Source organism: Gaeumannomyces tritici, assembly GCF_000145635.1.
Source record: "Gaeumannomyces tritici R3-111a-1 unplaced genomic scaffold supercont2.3, whole genome shotgun sequence".
In the NCBI taxonomy this organism is placed as follows: domain Eukaryota; kingdom Fungi; phylum Ascomycota; class Sordariomycetes; order Magnaporthales; family Magnaporthaceae; genus Gaeumannomyces; species Gaeumannomyces tritici.
Window position 1 is genome coordinate 2,492,928 of NW_008804547.1, and position 15,827 is coordinate 2,508,754.

General features: G+C 58.6%; 7 protein-coding genes across 7 annotated transcripts; 3 read left to right on the forward strand and 4 right to left on the reverse strand.

Annotated features, from left to right (window-relative positions):
* Nucleotides 1-494: 494 nt before the first annotated feature.
* On the reverse strand, nucleotides 495-980 carry GGTG_05950 (hypothetical protein; the record flags this gene model as incomplete). The annotated part of the gene is made up of 1 exon (XM_009223762.1): nucleotides 495-980. One exon carries the CDS (start codon nucleotides 978-980, stop codon nucleotides 495-497), a length of 486 nt encoding a protein of 161 aa, XP_009222026.1.
* An 823-nt stretch (nucleotides 981-1,803) lies between these two features.
* On the reverse strand, nucleotides 1,804-3,554 carry GGTG_05951 (ATP-dependent RNA helicase DHH1; the record flags this gene model as incomplete). Its single annotated transcript, XM_009223763.1, has 3 exons — nucleotides 1,804-3,306; nucleotides 3,366-3,438; nucleotides 3,511-3,554. 3 exons carry the CDS (start codon nucleotides 3,552-3,554, stop codon nucleotides 1,804-1,806), a joined length of 1,620 nt encoding a protein of 539 aa, XP_009222027.1.
* Nucleotides 3,555-4,201: 647 nt separating this feature from the next.
* On the reverse strand, nucleotides 4,202-4,378 carry GGTG_05952 (hypothetical protein; the record flags this gene model as incomplete). The annotated part of the gene is made up of 1 exon (XM_009223764.1): nucleotides 4,202-4,378. One exon carries the CDS (start codon nucleotides 4,376-4,378, stop codon nucleotides 4,202-4,204), a length of 177 nt encoding a protein of 58 aa, XP_009222028.1.
* Nucleotides 4,379-4,615: 237 nt separating this feature from the next.
* Nucleotides 4,616-6,982, forward strand: GGTG_05953 (hypothetical protein). The gene is made up of 2 exons (XM_009223765.1): nucleotides 4,616-5,442; nucleotides 5,593-6,982. The coding sequence occupies exons 1-2, from the start codon at nucleotides 4,858-4,860 to the stop codon at nucleotides 6,799-6,801; spliced, it is 1,794 nt and encodes a 597-aa protein (XP_009222029.1). The 5' UTR covers nucleotides 4,616-4,857; the 3' UTR covers nucleotides 6,802-6,982.
* Nucleotides 6,983-7,412: 430 nt separating this feature from the next.
* GGTG_05954 (hypothetical protein) lies at nucleotides 7,413-9,436 on the reverse strand (the record flags this gene model as incomplete). Its single annotated transcript, XM_009223766.1, has 6 exons — nucleotides 7,413-7,552; nucleotides 7,624-7,766; nucleotides 7,937-8,775; nucleotides 8,889-8,973; nucleotides 9,104-9,123; nucleotides 9,299-9,436. 6 exons carry the CDS (start codon nucleotides 9,434-9,436, stop codon nucleotides 7,413-7,415), a joined length of 1,365 nt encoding a protein of 454 aa, XP_009222030.1.
* Nucleotides 9,437-10,646: 1,210 nt separating this feature from the next.
* Nucleotides 10,647-11,132, forward strand: GGTG_05955 (hypothetical protein; the record flags this gene model as incomplete). The annotated part of the gene is made up of 2 exons (XM_009223767.1): nucleotides 10,647-10,752; nucleotides 11,017-11,132. 2 exons carry the CDS (start codon nucleotides 10,647-10,649, stop codon nucleotides 11,130-11,132), a joined length of 222 nt encoding a protein of 73 aa, XP_009222031.1.
* Nucleotides 11,133-11,458: 326 nt separating this feature from the next.
* GGTG_05956 (hypothetical protein) lies at nucleotides 11,459-14,578 on the forward strand. Its single transcript, XM_009223768.1, has 2 exons — nucleotides 11,459-12,255; nucleotides 12,368-14,578. The coding sequence occupies exons 1-2, from the start codon at nucleotides 12,058-12,060 to the stop codon at nucleotides 14,390-14,392; spliced, it is 2,223 nt and encodes a 740-aa protein (XP_009222032.1). The 5' UTR covers nucleotides 11,459-12,057; the 3' UTR covers nucleotides 14,393-14,578.
* Nucleotides 14,579-15,827: the final 1,249 nt, after the last annotated feature.

Sequence of the window (15,827 nt, forward strand, 5' to 3'; positions counted from 1 at the left end):
CTCCTCGTGTGGTGCAAGCTCGATGGACCACAAATTCCTTGAGGGCCCCTGGTTACCCATCCCTTCCGAAAAAAATGTCTTTGTTCTTTTTTGTCTTTTTTTCTTTTTTCTTTTTTTTTGACATTGACCCTCCCATCCGCTTGTGTTTTGCTGTGTCCATATTCACGGACCGGGGTCATCGTTGCTGCAGCCTTGCGGCAGATGAGGCTAGTCGCTATCATGAACTGAAAATTGACTGAGAAGGCCAAGTCGTGACGGCAAAGGTTGAGACTGCCGTGCCTCGGAAACAGCACGGACCGAGGCTGCCATGTCCAGACTCGGATATGGCCATTGAGGTCTCGTTGCTCCAATGATGTTGACGTCGGAGGGAGCGATTCCGGCTTCGTCTGGGGGGATGTTGCTTTGCACTGCCCATGCATCGGCTGGAGCCAAGGACGCAAGGGAGCAGTAATTGTCGGCATGTAAAAGTGAGGAAAGGAAATGTGGACATGGCATTAGCCATAAGTGTCCTTTTTTCGATGTTGTGAAGCTCGCGCATCCAGTAGTTGCGAAATCAAGCGGTCCTCCGGCTGTGCCGCAGGACCAAGCCCAGCGAAACACGCCGGAGGGTGGATGGCAAGAACTTGGGGCGGCTTGACGCCGGCGCGGCGAGGGTGTTGGTCGATGCGGATGCGTCGAAGGCAAGGTCGGAAGCAAGGCAACAATAATACCATGCCCGCCGCTAACGCCGGGAACCATGATAACAAAGTGTATGCTGAAAGGAACGAAAGAAGAGTAGTAGTCAAAGAGGAAACGGAAACAAGGAGTCGGCGCCCCAGCCGACAGTCCGAAGCCATCATGATGCCCTTACCCCCCAAGAGTGCGTTTTCTTCATCCCACCCGATAACAACGGAATCAAGCAGAAGAACCCCAACACCAGAAAGCCAAAAAGAGAATTTGCCTAGCCACTCCAGGACCAACGCCAATGCCTTTCGAAGCATGGTTTTCTCGATCCCCGACCAAACGCCGCCTGATAGTAAATAAACCTCTAAACGCCTGATATATTGAGGGACAAAAATGGGTAGAAAAATGAGAACCAAGAAGTAGAGCGGCATATGCAGACACCGCGCACACCCATCGTCACGAAACCTGAAGGCTTATGTGAATCTTGGTAACCCTGTTGGGAACATGGGAGAGTTGCCGGGTTGTCTGAAAATCGAGATATGTTGCAGGGTGGAATTTTCGGCCCGACAAAGCGTGGTGATCGAGGAGAGACCAAGATAGTCGGACGATAAGTTCGGGACTGGGCCCAAACCTGCGAAAGATATCCAGTTTCTTGCTTTGGCCACCTGTCATTGCAGGAAGATGGAAGAGGCGACGACCATTGGACAGAAGTATGTCGGCGCGAGACGGGTAGTAAAAAGAAGAAGGAAAGTACAAGAGCTGGAAAGAGAGCGCGGCGAGGGTATGTGGGAGATGCAAAACAACCAAGCTGATAGCTTCGAAGCTAAGCATACGAATCCCAAGCTGGCGACTGGGGTGATTGGGTTGCCGAGAGTGGGACGTCGCGGGATTATGGAAAGTGGTTGAGAGTTGCGGAGGCAAGCCAGCCCTGGTTTGTGGCCAAGGGCGTTGTGGGAGGAAAGAGGAGATATAAGATCCGAAGAGCGGGATCTTGGTTGGGGGTTAGGGAAAAGGCATGAGAAAAAGGGACAAGCAATATTTACAATCCAACAGATTCTGTGGGGAAAAAAAGGGACACGAGTGACGCGGCAGGATACGCATCGTGGACGTCCCCTCTCGAGGGCGGAAGGCTGGCACAGTTTAGGATTGCGGCACAGGTTGTTGCTGCCCCCCTTGGTTTTGGTTTTGACCGCCGCGCCCGCCCCTGTAGTTGTTGCTGAAGTTGGGGTTGCGTCCCTGCTGGCCCTGACCCTGGAAGCCACCACGGCCCCGGCCACCGCCCCGAGTGCCACCGCTGCTCCTGCTGTTCTGGTAGGGTTGACGGGGCTGTTGTTGTTGGTTGGGACCATTCTGCCGGCCGTTCTGTGTCTGCCAGTTATCCTGAGGCGGCCGTGACTGGGCGGATGACTGTTGGGAGGCAGCTGAGCCTGAAGCTAGAGCCACGTTCTGTTGGTTTGGGAAGTTGGAGATGGGCCGAGGGATGCTTTCTGGGTTTTCGTAAACGTAGAGGCTCTTATCGATAGTCGAGGGGATGGGCTGGATCTCGGTGCCCAGGTCGCGTTCAATGTTGTAGAGGTTGAACCGATCGTCCCAGTTGATCAGGTTGATAGCCAGACCAAGGTGGCCATAACGGCCAGAACGACCGATACGGTGTAGATAGGTCTCGGCGTTCTTGGGGAAGTCGAAGTTGATTACGACGTTGACGGCTTGGATGTCGATACCTCGGGTGAGCAGGTCTGAACACACCAGGTTCCTGCAGACACCGTTCCTGAAATCGTGGAAGACGCGGTTGCGCGCCTGCTGCTGCATCCTGGCGTGGCTGTAGAAGCACGAGTATCCAAGCTCGGTGATCTTCTTGGCTAGGAGCTCGACACGGTTGGTCGAGTTACAGAAGATGATGGACTGGTTGATCTGCAGCTTGGAGAAGAGCGTGTTTAGGCAGTGCACCTTCTGCTTCTCCTCCACGAAGGCGTAGTATTGCGTGATACCGCGCAGTGTGAGCTCGTCCATCAGGTTGATCTCGTAGGGGTCCATCATGTTCTTATCCGAGAAGTCCTTGACCGAGATGGGGAAAGTGGCCGAGAACAGCATGACCTGTCGATCCTTGGGGTGGAACTGCAGGAGCTGCTCGATGACGGGCGTGAACTCGACCGACAGCAGCTTGTCGGCCTCGTCCATGATGAACATGGGGCATTCGCTGAGGTCCGCCACGTTCTTGCCGGCAAGATCCAATATGCGGCCGGGAGTGCCGACAACTATGTGCACGGGGTCCTGCAGACGCAAGATGTCGTCGCGAAGGGTCGTCCCGCCGGTCGTGACCATGACGTTGACGCCAAGGTGCTTGCCGAGTGTCTTGCAGACTTGTGATGTCTGCATGGCAAGCTCTCGTGTGGGCACCAGGATCAGGCACTGGATCTTGGAGACTTTGGGGTTGATCTTCTCGAGCGCCGGCACGACGAAAGCGGCCGTCTTTCCTGTGCCATTCTTGGCTCGAGCGAGGATGTCGCGCCCCGTCAGGGCCACTGGGATGCTCTCTTCTTGGATGGGTGATGGCTTCTCGAAACCAGCCTCGAATATGCCCATCAGGAGATCCCTCTTCAGTCCGAAGTCTTCAAACTCGAGACCTTTCGTGTTGGTGACATCCTGTGACATGTGAGACGAGTGCGCTGCCAAGAGAAGTAGGGCCGCCCGACCGCACATACCTCAGTCTGATGCCTGTTGTCCTTGGCGGGAATGTTCAGGCTCTTTTTCCACTCGTCGCTCTTGGAGCCATCGCTAGATATTGTCAGCAAGCCCAGCAGACAGACAGACAGCAGCGTATTTGCTACACAGCAAGGGAAAGCTAACCTCAAGGTTGTGGACTTGAGCTTGGCTGCTAACGCGTCCGCCATTGCAACAAGTGTCTGATCTGATAATGGGGGTAGGGCGGGTCCGTCGCGTCGCCGTGCAGTGTTCCGCAGCTGTTTCGAGTTGCGGCTAGATATGCCTCGGGCAGATCGAGAGCATGCAAGGTGGATGCGTGGTTTTCCTCAGGCTGTGGCGGGCGGTGCCGGTGGGAGAGTATGTCTCGTGGTCGGAAGGGAGGACTCGTGCGTGAGACGTCAATGAGGTCGGAGTTGGGCGGAAGTGACGCGCGGATGGCGCCTTGCTGCAGAGAAGGTCAAGGAGGAGGTAGGCAGGCGCAAGGCGCAGCGTTGAGGGCCAGGCCTGGTCCTAGTGCGGCTGGTCGAGGTTGCCAACGAGCTTTTTTTTTCTATGCCGGACGACAAAGTGGGGTTACTCTGAGAGCTGTCAGCGACGATGCTAATCGAGTAGTCTGGTGATGGGTTCGGTGTCTTGAGTACGGAGATGATGCCAGCGGCTTCTTGGTGCGTGTAAAGACGACTGCTGGGTGCCGTGGGTGGTTAAGATTTGGTGCTTGTGGTAGTGGCAGCACGATCTTGAGGAAGACCTGCTTTGGTTTCACCGATAGAAATCGTCGGAAGTCACCAGGCGGAGACTTGCCTGCCACGTGACTGCAGCTCCCCCACGAACAAGCTCAATCGACACGAACAAGACGTGGCCCGAGCGCCCTGAACTCCAGCACGTCATTGGGCCTCTCGAGAAGCTTGGTGCCTGCACAGACCTCGCCCCCAAGCTTGTTCAGCGCATGGCAAGCGACGCCGCCGTGCCTAAGCGAGGTGCTACCAAGACAGGAGGAAGAGGCGACGTTCATGGTATTGGCAATCTAGTGGCACCTTCCTGTGCGGGACATACCAGTATTATTTAAATTCGGCCCGCTGGCAAAACATCGATCTTTTAGATAGGCTGCGTGCATTCCAAGGAAAGTTATTTTAGAATGCTAGTTTTAATTAAGGTTAGGGCTATATACCGTGTGAAATGTCCCATACGATTTGCACTTTTTTGTCGTGTAATAACGCCTTGTTTTTTTTACAGCCGTGTGCGGTGGTTACAACCGTGTGAGAGAGCGTTTTCCAAAATTGGGTCCCGCGCTATAGTGCCTACCTAGATACCAAGGGAGAAATGCATCGCCTCATATCCACGCAGATCACGGAGTTACGCATATAACTTGCGTTCGACATCTACCTATTCGTCATCCCCATATGCCTATGCGACTTCAGCTTTACTTTCTGTAGTCAAGAGCGTCGGAAAATTCCACCCTTGCTCATCATACCTAAACGCGCAACCCCGGTCATGGACGCGACACAAGACGGGCGGGCCAGCTCGTCCTCGTCGGTCTGCTCCCCATCCTCGTCGGGCTTCGGCTCCGGCGCCAGCGACGACGGGGCCATCGACCCGCGCACGGGCATCGACATGCAGCTGCCGCGCAGCGCGCCGGGGCTGGGCCGGTTCGCGGGCGGGTGCTGCATGATGCGGGCCTCGTTCGCGCTCTACAGCGTGGTGCCAGGCATGTCCGAGGACCGGCTCGAGGACCTGGCGCTGCACCTGTCGGGCGAGGCCCCGCGCCTCGTGCCCCGCTACGTCCACCACTGCGAGACCATCGACCTCATGGACCCGGGCGAGCCCCTGCCGCCCGAGGAGCTAGACGAGCTGGACGAAGAGGTCGATGCCGGTGGGGATGGGAACGGCAACGGTGGCGACTACTTTGGGGAGGCCAAGATCTTTGGCGAGGCGACGGCTCGGTTCGCCCCTGGCGCCGGCGGCTGGGGTCGGGGACGGGCCGGGCGCAAAGAGAGGATCATGTCGGCTGCCATGATTGACCCCCTGGACGAGAGCTTTGTCGACGCGGTGGTCGGAGGCCTGTCCGCTACATACAAGGTATGTCTTTGAACCATATCTTTGCCGGTACTTGGTGGATCATAAAAATTAACCAGGCGGTCGGGCTCGATGAAAAAAAAGCAGAAGTCGTCAAATACCACAGGAGACCGGCCTTCCAACGTCGACGGGGCGGGTGACGCTGAGGCCTAGCGAGCAGGCGTCCCGCGCGCGCCGCCGCCGCCCGGTTCCGGTGTAGGAAGCGGCCGCAGGGCCAACAAGATGGTCGAGTTCTTCCTCGGGCGGCAGCAGGGAAACGACGAGGCGGCCGAAGGGCCCGCCGGCGCCGGCGACGGGGGGTACCAGAGCAGCAGCAAGCTGTCCCCGAGCCCCACGACCGCCTTCACTGCCTCTCGCAAGCTGTCCAGGTCGGGCTGGAACAACAACGGCGCCTCGACGTCGGGGGCGTCGAGGCGCTCGTCGGTGATGTCCCACGGCTCGCCGCTGGAGCAGCAGCAAAAAGCCCCCTCGCGGCCGGGCGGCAGCAGGCGGCAGCAGGCGGGTGCGGCCCGGCAACAGCAGCAGCAACGGCGACCGACGTCGACGGGCATGTACCTAACAGCGGGCGCCGGGGCGGCGTGCCGGCGGGCGACGTTGGAGCTGGTGCGGGTGCCGCGGCCGCCCGAGGACGACAAGTTCTGGCGGCCCCCGCCGCTGGTTCGGCCGGCGACACTGACGCCGCTGCTGGGCGCCGTGGGCTCACTGCGCGTCGTGCTGCTCACTCACATGGCCAGCGAAAAGGACCCGCGTCCTTCGAGGCACGGCGGGCCCGACAACCTCGCCATCGTGCCATGGGCCTTCCTCGTCGTCTTTCGCGACGAGCTGATCGACGACGACGACGACGACTACGACGGCAACAACCGCGGCGGCGGGAGAAGTGGTATGCGCCTCCCCGGCAGCAGGCGGGACCCTGCTGCGGTTGCTGCTGCTACCAGCCCCCCTGTGGGCTCCCCTGCACCCATGATGGAGCCGATGGCAGAGGCAGCTGCCGAGTCGCCAGAGGCGGCCGCCGAGTCGCCAGAGGCGGGCTCGGAAGAAAGCAGCAGCGACGAAGAGGCCGCCGAGCAGGAGCAGCCGCAGCCGCAGCCGCAGCAGCAGCAACAAGAGGAAGAAGGACAGCAACAAGAGCGGCCGCGCGGACCGCACTCCCTCATGGTGGTCTACGGCGACGTGGCGGGGCTCGCGCTGGGCACGGACCGGACGGTGCCCATCGACTGCTTCTTCTTCCACCCAAAGTTTACGCAGGTCATGCTCTCGGCCGTGCTGCTCGGCCACCGCTCGCTCATGGACGCCAAGGTGTACTACGACGTGGACGGGGAGAATTACGACGAGGAGCTGTGCTACGACCTCGAGCACTGGTAAAAAAAGAAGAAAAAAAAAGAAAAAAAAGGGCGACATGCAGGCATGGGAGAAAGAGTGGATTATCAGGTGATCTAGAGCACAAGTATGTACCTGTGGAGAGTAGAGAGTAGACCCCTGCGCAGTATTCTTGCGAGCAAAGAATTACCATCCCGGTATCCACTATCATCAAACTTAAAAGCCCATGAGACGAGAGCAAATGATTGTGTGAGAACCATGAAAGGCGGCGCCCTTTGTGAGAGAAAAATTCCAATTTCGAAAATGGGGGGTATGAGTGAGTAATGCCTATCATGAACCAGGGGGGTCGGCGGTGCTCTCTCGTCGGGGTCTCCTGGACCGCCGAGAGGAAAAGCCACCAACGAACCGACCTTGTTATCGAACGCCGGTTGATGCTTTGCGGGACCACACCGCGCTTGAGGGAAGGGAAGAAAAAGAAGATATCCAAAAAAAAGATCTGCAAACGGCCCAATCATTCCAGCCAGTTTCTCTGTTCTCTCCCTGCACGTCCTTGTCTGTCCTCGGCCGTTGCCGAGTTCCTCCTTGTTGGTGGTGTTGTAGTCATCCGCCTAAAGCGGCGGCGACGGCAGGGGTGAACCCTCGTGTGCGGAATGTGATTAATACAGGCCCACGAGGATGTCACCGCGTACGCGGGCCGTGAGGTGAACTTCGGCCTCAAGATCGAGCTTGATGCCGACCGTGAGCACGGCGTCCTTGAGCTTGCCGTCGGCCGAGACGGGACCGCGGAGGAGGTTGCCTATGCGACGTCATGTCAGAGTGGGGTGTGTCGACGGCAAAGGGCTAGGAGGTGAGCAGGCAGCAACTTACCGACGGGGCCGTTGGCGGTGCCGGAGAAACCGGGGAGGGCGGGCTGGATCAGAGCGTTGGAAGGCATCTGCATCCTCATGTTCATGTTGGGAGGGGTCTGCTGGTACTGCTGGGCAGTGGCGACATCGGGGGTCTTGGCGGCCCTGAGTTGCGGTTGGGAAGCCGTGTCAGTCAAAGGGGTGGGTCCGATGGTGGTGGGTTTCGGCCCGCGTCGGTGACTCGGGCGGGATCGTCCTTGGCGGCCGATAAGGTGAGGCACGTGTGCCCAAGGGCTCGTCTCGAGGCAGGACAGGGAGAGCTCGCGAAGACTTACTGGGCGGACATTGTGGCGAGGTAGTTGTTGAGTTGGGACTCGAGGATGGATTGGTAGATGAGAGGCGAAGGGACTTTTTCGAGCGGAACGTCGATGGGTAGACCTCGGTCGAGAAGAAACTGTTCGGCGGGAGAGTTGGTGGAAGAGTTGCTTTCAGGGCTGTCAGAGACTCTGCTTATAGGGTCGACTTGCGGCTCTGGCGCGAAACGCGGAGTAGCGAGTTCGCCAATGGAGGAAAGGGAGAAACGGTTGAAGTTTTGCGAGTGACGCCGGGCGGATGAGGACTGGCTCCGTGCGTGTGAGGGGGTTGCGGGGGTAGATGGCTCAGATTCAGGAAGGGAAAGAGCTCTGCTGCGGTTCTGGGTTTGGGGTGCGGCTTCTGAGTTTGGGTGATCTGATGCTACTCGGACTGGGAGCCGGAAGGAAAGTGTTCTGCGAGGTGGAGGGGGAGGAGCTGGCTGTTCAGACTCTGGTGCTGGGACCAGAGCTGGCTTTTGTACCAGAGCTGGCTTGAGCTGTGGCTGCTGCTGCTGCTTCTGATCCGGAGGAACAGTTACAGGTACAGGAGTTGGAGTTGAAGAGGGCTTGTATACAGGAGCAGGGGCTTGTTCAAGTGGAGACGACCTTTTGGGATCTGGCTTTGAGGCCGGTGGTGGTAATGGGGAATCGGGGGTCTTGGGAGGTGTTGGGGAAGGGGTTGCACTCCTATTGTCTCTGCTGGTCTGGCTGTCTGAGCGGATCCGCGATGATCGTTTCCCGGCTCGAGACGACCGTTTTTTCTGCGTGCTGGACAACGTGGTGGCGGCTGGGGTTGGTTCGGACTCTTGGTCTGGGAGAGGCTGTGGCAGGGGAGCGGGAGTAGGTTTTTGGGGAGCGACGGAAGGAAGGGGTTTTGAAGCAGAGGAGATGGGAAGAGCAGAAACCGAGGTGATGCTGGGGCGGGAAGACCAACTTGTTCGTTTGCGATTTCTGGATGCGGGTCTTCTAGACTCGTCTGATCTTCTTGCTGCTGCTGCTGCTGCTGCTGGAGAGGCTTGCTGCTGAGTAGAGAGATCAGAATCCATCGTCAAACGAGTTGGCGGGCAGGGCTCTTTATGCACCTAGGGCTCGAGGGAAGGAGGGCCCGGGCACGTATTATTGCCGTCGCCCCCCAAGTAAGGCTCCGACCGGCCTTGGCCGTCGAGCTTCTGGAAGGCCAGCAGGTTAGAGGGCAGTGTATGTCGTCGGCGCACGCCGCGTCGTGGTGCTCTGGCAGTCTCGGGGGAGCCCCCTACTGAGCCGGGCCCCGGTCCGGGAGCGTGTGGGGGTGGACCGGGGGCCCTGGCTGTCGGGGTGAGGACATCATACGACTCAACTGCTCACTGCGAAACCCCAGGCCCTCGCCGGCCGGCTCGGTGGCATGGAGGAGGGTCGCACGGCTACGGCTGCAGCACTGCTGCTATAGGGCCCTTTTCTGGCCTTTCTGGTCCTTTGTTTTGCCGGCCTCGTCGACCGCCACATCTATGCGCGTCTGCACATTGTGCGCCCCCGTGTTTCCGTAGGCGCTGGTCTGGACGGCTCCATCTGCCATCTCCTCCATCTGCCATCTCGCGTAGGACTGACCACAAGCACAGCCGGACGATTTATCGGCCCATGATCCCCGTGCGAGGCGTTGGGCGTGTAACGATAGAGCGGGAGCCTGTGGGAGGTACCCCGTGGTACGTGACCCAACGTGTCGTTCGTGTCGAGGGTATGCTGCAAGATTGCTTCTGGACCGCCCCGCCGTGTCCTAGCCTCAACTTGACTACCTTGCTTTTTCGCCTCCCGTCCGAACTAGCCACTATCCAGGAAACCAGAAGATAGCAGACGCACACGCAACGTGGGCTCCCTGCCAGCAGTCGGGCCGCCCATCAAGTGTCAGGTTCGCGTAAAAGCAACGGCCTCTCTGAATTGGATGGCGACAATGAGCCCAGTTTGACTCGTCCAGGGTCGGGCGCAAAAACAAACAGCTGGGGAGGCGCCCTGCCGGCTGCATCGGCTGTTGGAGGTCCCTGCGTCCAAGCGCAGGGTTCCGTCAGGGCTCCCGCAGCCTGCCCCACACAAGTCGGGAAAAGGAGCCTTTCTCCCAATCAAGAAATAGAAGCAAAACAAAGACGAAAGGAAAGAAAACTTCGGGGCCCACTCCGCAACTGGAACCTAGCTGCCGGGGCTTTATCCCGCCAAGATCGAGCTCGATGCGACTTCACTTCAATCTCAGCCTGCGCGAGCATGCAAGATTTGAAGCCGGCTTTGTGGATGGATGGCCAACTGCGTGTACCCATTTCCCATTTTCCCGGCGAGTAGCCAGTGGCAGCGGGCCCATTCTCCAAGCGACACGTCGCGCTCAGCTGGCGGCGGCATTGACGCTCGGCTGCAGGCCCATGATTCGTGAGGGGGCGAGGGGATTAACGACGGCCACCTATGCTATTGCAGCAGCACAGCGCTATTGCAGCAGCACCGCGCTAGGCACGGCTGCGGGAGCCGGAGCTGGAGTTGTCTGTCCTCGCCCGCCGTTCGGACGCGGCCGCCCTCTCGGATGCACCTGCCCCAACTGCTCGCCTCGACACGGGCGGGCGCGCACGCCGTCCGTAGGAGGTGCCCGCCGACGTCTTTCCAGGAATGTTCATATTGTCGTCTGCCGAGGTTACTCCCGCGGCCCTCTGGCGGGTCGCACATGAGCCTGGCCGCCTGCATGTTGCACGAATTGTCGGCAGCACCCAGCCCGGACCTCGACCCGACCCTGCATGTTGGGGTAGAGTACAGAGTAGAGTACAGAGTAGGGGTACAGAGGTACAGAGGTGTGTGCACAGGAACCCAGCTAGCGAGCAAAATCGTGTGTTGTTGCTGCCGTGGACCCTGATTTCCTCTTTCGCTACTCCCGTCCGAAATTGCTCGCCTCATTCGGGTCGTGCTGCCAAACCAGGCCCCAGATTCAGGGTCCCAGCTGCGCAACGGTTCTGGTCCAATGTCCAATCTTGGGTGGCCCAAAATTGAGCTTATTCACTATCCACAATGAGGCCATCACGGATTCCCGCGTTGCGGCTCTGACAGGCGCCCCACAGCATACCCAAGACGCGCACGGCTAGCACCAATTTTAGCTATTGTGCTAGGTAAGTGCCCTGTGAGCGCTGCGCGAGGCCTGGAGCCTGGGCCTCAGCAAATCGCCATCTGTCGATGATCTCCGTCTCTGCCACACCAGCCCCTTCAAAGACGGCGCCCCGACCCACACCGAAACAGCTCCCGTCATCTCGAACCATTTTGCTGTGTCTGAAATAACTCCCGGGGTGAGACCCGCACCCCCCGTTTTCCCCACCACCGCTACAGACGGCGAGCAACAGCTGCGGCTGCTGCAGAGCAATATCGAGTACCAAACACAAACAACGCCTGCATTGCCGTATCATCACCGCCGCCCGCCAGGCGCTGCCCCCCCTGAAACACAAGATGGCTCGACGGGGCTGCGCACAACCACCATCCCTGTTGCGCCGGCCTGCCCTGAGTCTGCCCAATGGCAGCCGTCCTCTGTTTTCGTTCGGCTCACCGGACGGCCCAACGGCTCCATCGCGGCTCTGGCCACCAAGAGGCCCAGACGAGTCCATGTTGTTTCTCGCAGCTGTCGTGTGCAGTACTACACAATAGCCCTGCCATTATTACGTCTGCCCATGACCCAATAGGCGGCCCAGGGACATGGAATTTACACATTGCCCATACCTGCCGTCATGTCTCGTGAACAGCCCTGCTCCGCCCATCCCATCTTCCAGCCCACCACCTGCCCAACTCTCTTCCTTCTCGACTTGTCCTTTGCCCCCTTTCCCTCGCATTGATCTGCTCCTGGTTCGTGTTGCAGGAAACACGACATCCTCAAACGAGTAGGCAGCTCGTCTTCGGCCGCGACCTCCTCTGCTGTCCTTACCGAAGCTGCCGAAGCTGCCCTTGGTCGATCATCCATCCCCTCTTTTTTTTCCTTTTTGATATTACCTTCACTTCTAGTATAGCTCAACGTTCATAACTTATCGGAGAGCGCCTGGAGCGCCCACTTCACCGCAACCGCGAAGCCAACGAAGCCTCCGCCCCGCCTCCCGACGGAGGCCCGCGCAGTAGCCAAAATGGTGCTCACCATGATTAGCTTCATCGGCGGCTTCGGTGCCGTCTTCGGCTCCGCCGAGGGCATCCGCGCCTCGCAGTCCAAGTCGCGCCGCGAGGAGCACCGGAGCCGCAAACAGAACCTTGTCGCCCACTGTCCCAAAGGCTCTCAGTATACTCCGACGCTGGAAGGCAGGCAGATCGTCTTGTCGGGTGGCCGCGTACGTGCCCTCGCCTCTTACTTGATTCCCTCCTCGGATCCCATATCCCATGACCTGATTAGGTCCCCCCATGGGGCGTCACAGCTGCTAACATGCCACGACCAACAAACAGTGCTTCGTCGACACTGGCGTCCTGCACGACCAGCCCTTCGGCCACCCCTTCCTGGGCTACTTCCTCCCTTACCCAGAGGCGCGCTACTCGGGCCTCGTCAGCACCATCACGGACGAGGCCCCGATCATGAACTGGATCTTTGTCGATGTCGAGACGCAGCAGGTCCGCTTCGGCAACCGCCAGGTTTCCGAGGGCCAGATCACCGGCCCTTGGGACGTCACTCGCCAGGACAGGCGCCTGACCCTCTCGGGATGGGAGGGCTTCTGCGCCGTCTACGAGGATGGGGGCGTCTGGGGCCTCTACTTTGACCGCGACGGTGACCTGCTCAAGAAGAAGGCGCCCGGCAAGATAGTCATCGAGCTGGAGCTGATGCGGCGCGAGGTCAGGACCAGGAGACCTGTCATCGAGGAAGAGCTGACCCCCGAGGAGCAGGCCGCTGCCGTCGCAAAGGCCCAAGCTGAGCAGGAGGCACAGAAAAAGCAAGCACAGCCCTCGCAGGAACAAAGTAAGGAGGGCGAGCAGAAAACAGACGAGAAGGCAGAGCAGAAGGCAGATAAGACTGCAGACCAAAAAGCAGAACAGAAGCCGGGGCAACAACCGCAAGAGAAATCGCCTTCGCAGCCCCCTGCGCTCGAGAAAGAGTCTGAACCACAGCCGAAACCTCAAGCCGAAGAGCAACAAACAGCTCAGGAGCCGCCACATCAACCGGACCAGGCCGCGGAGCACAAACCGCAGCCAGCCGAAGCCAGCGACCAACCCCGATCCAAAAGCCCAGAGAGCACACAGTCTCGGGAGCGCAAACTCCAGTCTCCCCCGCTGATCGAGCGGGAACCGCAAGGGGACAAGTCAAGCGAGGGGGAACAACATCAGCAACAGTCGAAACGCCGCCAGAGGAGAAGAAGGCGCGGCAACCAGCAAAACTCCAGCTCCGACGATGAGCCGCGAGGCAGGGAGCCGCCGGCAGAGCAGCAGCCCACCGGTAGCCGCAGCGCCCAGAGCAGAAAGAGGCAGCCAGAGTCGCGGGTTTCGAGCTCGTCGCCCCACGCATCCAGCTCCTCGGCCCTATCCCCGCGCATCTCGGGCTCGTCTGGCGCATCGTTCCGCGAGTCGGACTCGTCCCTCACCTCGCCCCGCGCTTCCGCCACCTCGGACTCGTCCCCTTCTCCTCGGCGATCGCGCCACAATAACAACAACAACGTCACCACTCCCCGCTGCATGTCGGCCGCTTCCAACCGGACTTCGGACTCATCCCTGATCTCCCCCAGGCCGCTGAGCGCGCCTGGCACCTCGCGCCGGTCACGCAGGAACAACAACGGCAACACTAGCAGCGACCCGTCCTCGCCCCGCGGCATGAGCAGCGGCAACTCGTCGCCGATCCCCCGCTCCTCCAGTTCCGAGGCGTCTCTATCGCCCACGCGCCAGCCGAACAACAACAGTGTCCCCTCGTCGCCCCGATCCCTGGGCAGCGGGCGGTCCTCACCGTCAGACGGCCGCCCATCCAGCGTCGGCTCGTCCTCTCCGCCCCGCCGGCGCGGAAACGCCAGGCCGTCCAGTATGCCCCCTCGCGCGCTGTCCAACAGCCAAGCGACGCCAAAGGCATCATCGTCCCGCAAGGGCAAGGCCCCTGCCGTTCCTCCCGTGCCCGCCCCTACCACTGCCGCTGCCGCTGCCGCAACCTCGTCGCGGCCCGAGCCCCCGCGGACCCCGCCGGCCCAGGCCTCAAAGCCCACCTCGCCGCGCCTCCCGGCGGCCAAGCCGGAGACGGAGGAAGAGCGGCGGGCCCGCGTGCTCAGGGCGCAGATGCAGCACACCCAGCAGGGACAAGACGCTCGGCAGCAGGGCGGCAATGCGCCCCCCAGGCCGGGGACCGGCATGTCGGTCAGCAGCAACTTTGAGATCATCCCCGACGTCGGCGCCATGCTCCGCGACTACATTGCCCGCTCGGGCAACAAGTACCAGAAGCCGACCGTGGAGGATTCCTCCGAGGATGATTCTCAGATGCCTGCTTCCCCCGACGTGGACTGAGATGTAATCGGGTGGATTGTCTTTTTTTTTCTTGCTCTTATACAATACGGTCTTCTTTCTGAAGTCTGCCATCAAGGTCGCGCAAAAGCTCGGCTTTTATCTTGTACACTTCTTTAGCTCAGGCACAGCCGAGACAGATAGGCCATTTAGTTTTCATACAAAATGCTCATTGGCGGCCAAATGAACATAAATTTTGGTGCAATCAATGTTCTTTCTATTTTCGATGATTCTAATCTCCTACCATCAAGAGTATTTAACATGCCCATCCTACATTAGAACAGTCGGTATTCCGTAAAAGCTATGTTAAATGCATTCTGATGGAAAGTTTGGTGTCCCCCATTTGGGTCCCCATTTGGGTTTTGGTCCTCCGTTGGGCCCAAAACCCATGGATCTAAATGGGGCTTTATTTGCGGGTCTCGCCAACCCTACCGTTAAGTTTGCATGTCTGTAAAGCAGTTCACCTGCAAGCAGCGTGGGGTTTGTAACCAAAAAATGATAAACCTCGATTGTTCAGTCGGTTTGTTTGCTCGCTGATGGGACTTTGCAGCTCTGTGTGGTACATGCTGAGTTGTAAAGTGCCTACTTAACATCGCGTGGGTATTGTATACAATGAGACATGTGTTGGCAATTTTAGAATATGTACACTCTAAACGGAATCCGAACCGAATATAAGGGCCAATAACAATACTATACCAACCGGGTAAGTAGATACATAGAATGCGACACAAACAAATTAAGATTTAATGCACTCATAAACAAATACACTCGGATTTTTTTGTTATTTAAAGGTTGCGAATTATCATCACCAGCTATTAACAGTTAACAATCCCTTTCTACCTTGAAATAATCGGTAACTCACAATGGTAAAGGCACAGCTGGCCTTAGTTGCGGTACCGAAAAGTGTTAAGAGCTGGGGAAATGACGTTCCCATGACGCCTAGGACAAGCCGCTGCAAGCAAAGTCTCCCAGGATCAACCAAAAGATGGAAATTTGTGGGAGTTGTAAGCCCCCTATCATGCGATGAGGACCGAGTCTGATGCGGGATGTTACAAAGGGTAAAAATAGGGAAGGGGTGCAAGCGTGATATTACACAGAATGTCCATTTATAGACACCACTTAGATTCTTAGGCACCTAGGTACCCAACTAGGCCAATAGCGGTGTGAGCCACGTGTGATGTTTGTTGGTGGTGGCGAGAAGAACTCTGCATGTGCTAGGTGTTGCTGGCTGGTGGGTAAGCGACCAACACGATGCTGCCACCTGACAGGAAGATTTGCATGGTCGCCGATTGAAAGACAACAGCGATTGGTTAGGTTCGCGGTCGACGGCTCCTTTGCTCCCTAACGTGCTGCTGCGGCACTGGAAATAACATTTAGCCCCCAGCTCGGAATTTTTGGAACGTCGTCGAATCTTTCCTGACTTGGTAGGCGGCGAGGC

Coding starts and splice junctions, on each gene's coding strand:
- GGTG_05956 (XM_009223768.1), top strand. CDS start 12,058: ATGGTGCTCACCATGATTAGCTTCATCGGCGGCTTCGGTGCCGTCTTC. Junction 12,256..12,367: donor TCGTCTTGTCGGGTGGCCGC/GTACGTGCCCTC, acceptor ACCAACAAACAG/TGCTTCGTCGACACTGGCGT.
- GGTG_05953 (XM_009223765.1), top strand. CDS start 4,858: ATGGACGCGACACAAGACGGGCGGGCCAGCTCGTCCTCGTCGGTCTGC. Junction 5,443..5,592: donor GCCTGTCCGCTACATACAAG/GTATGTCTTTGA, acceptor GCTGAGGCCTAG/CGAGCAGGCGTCCCGCGCGC.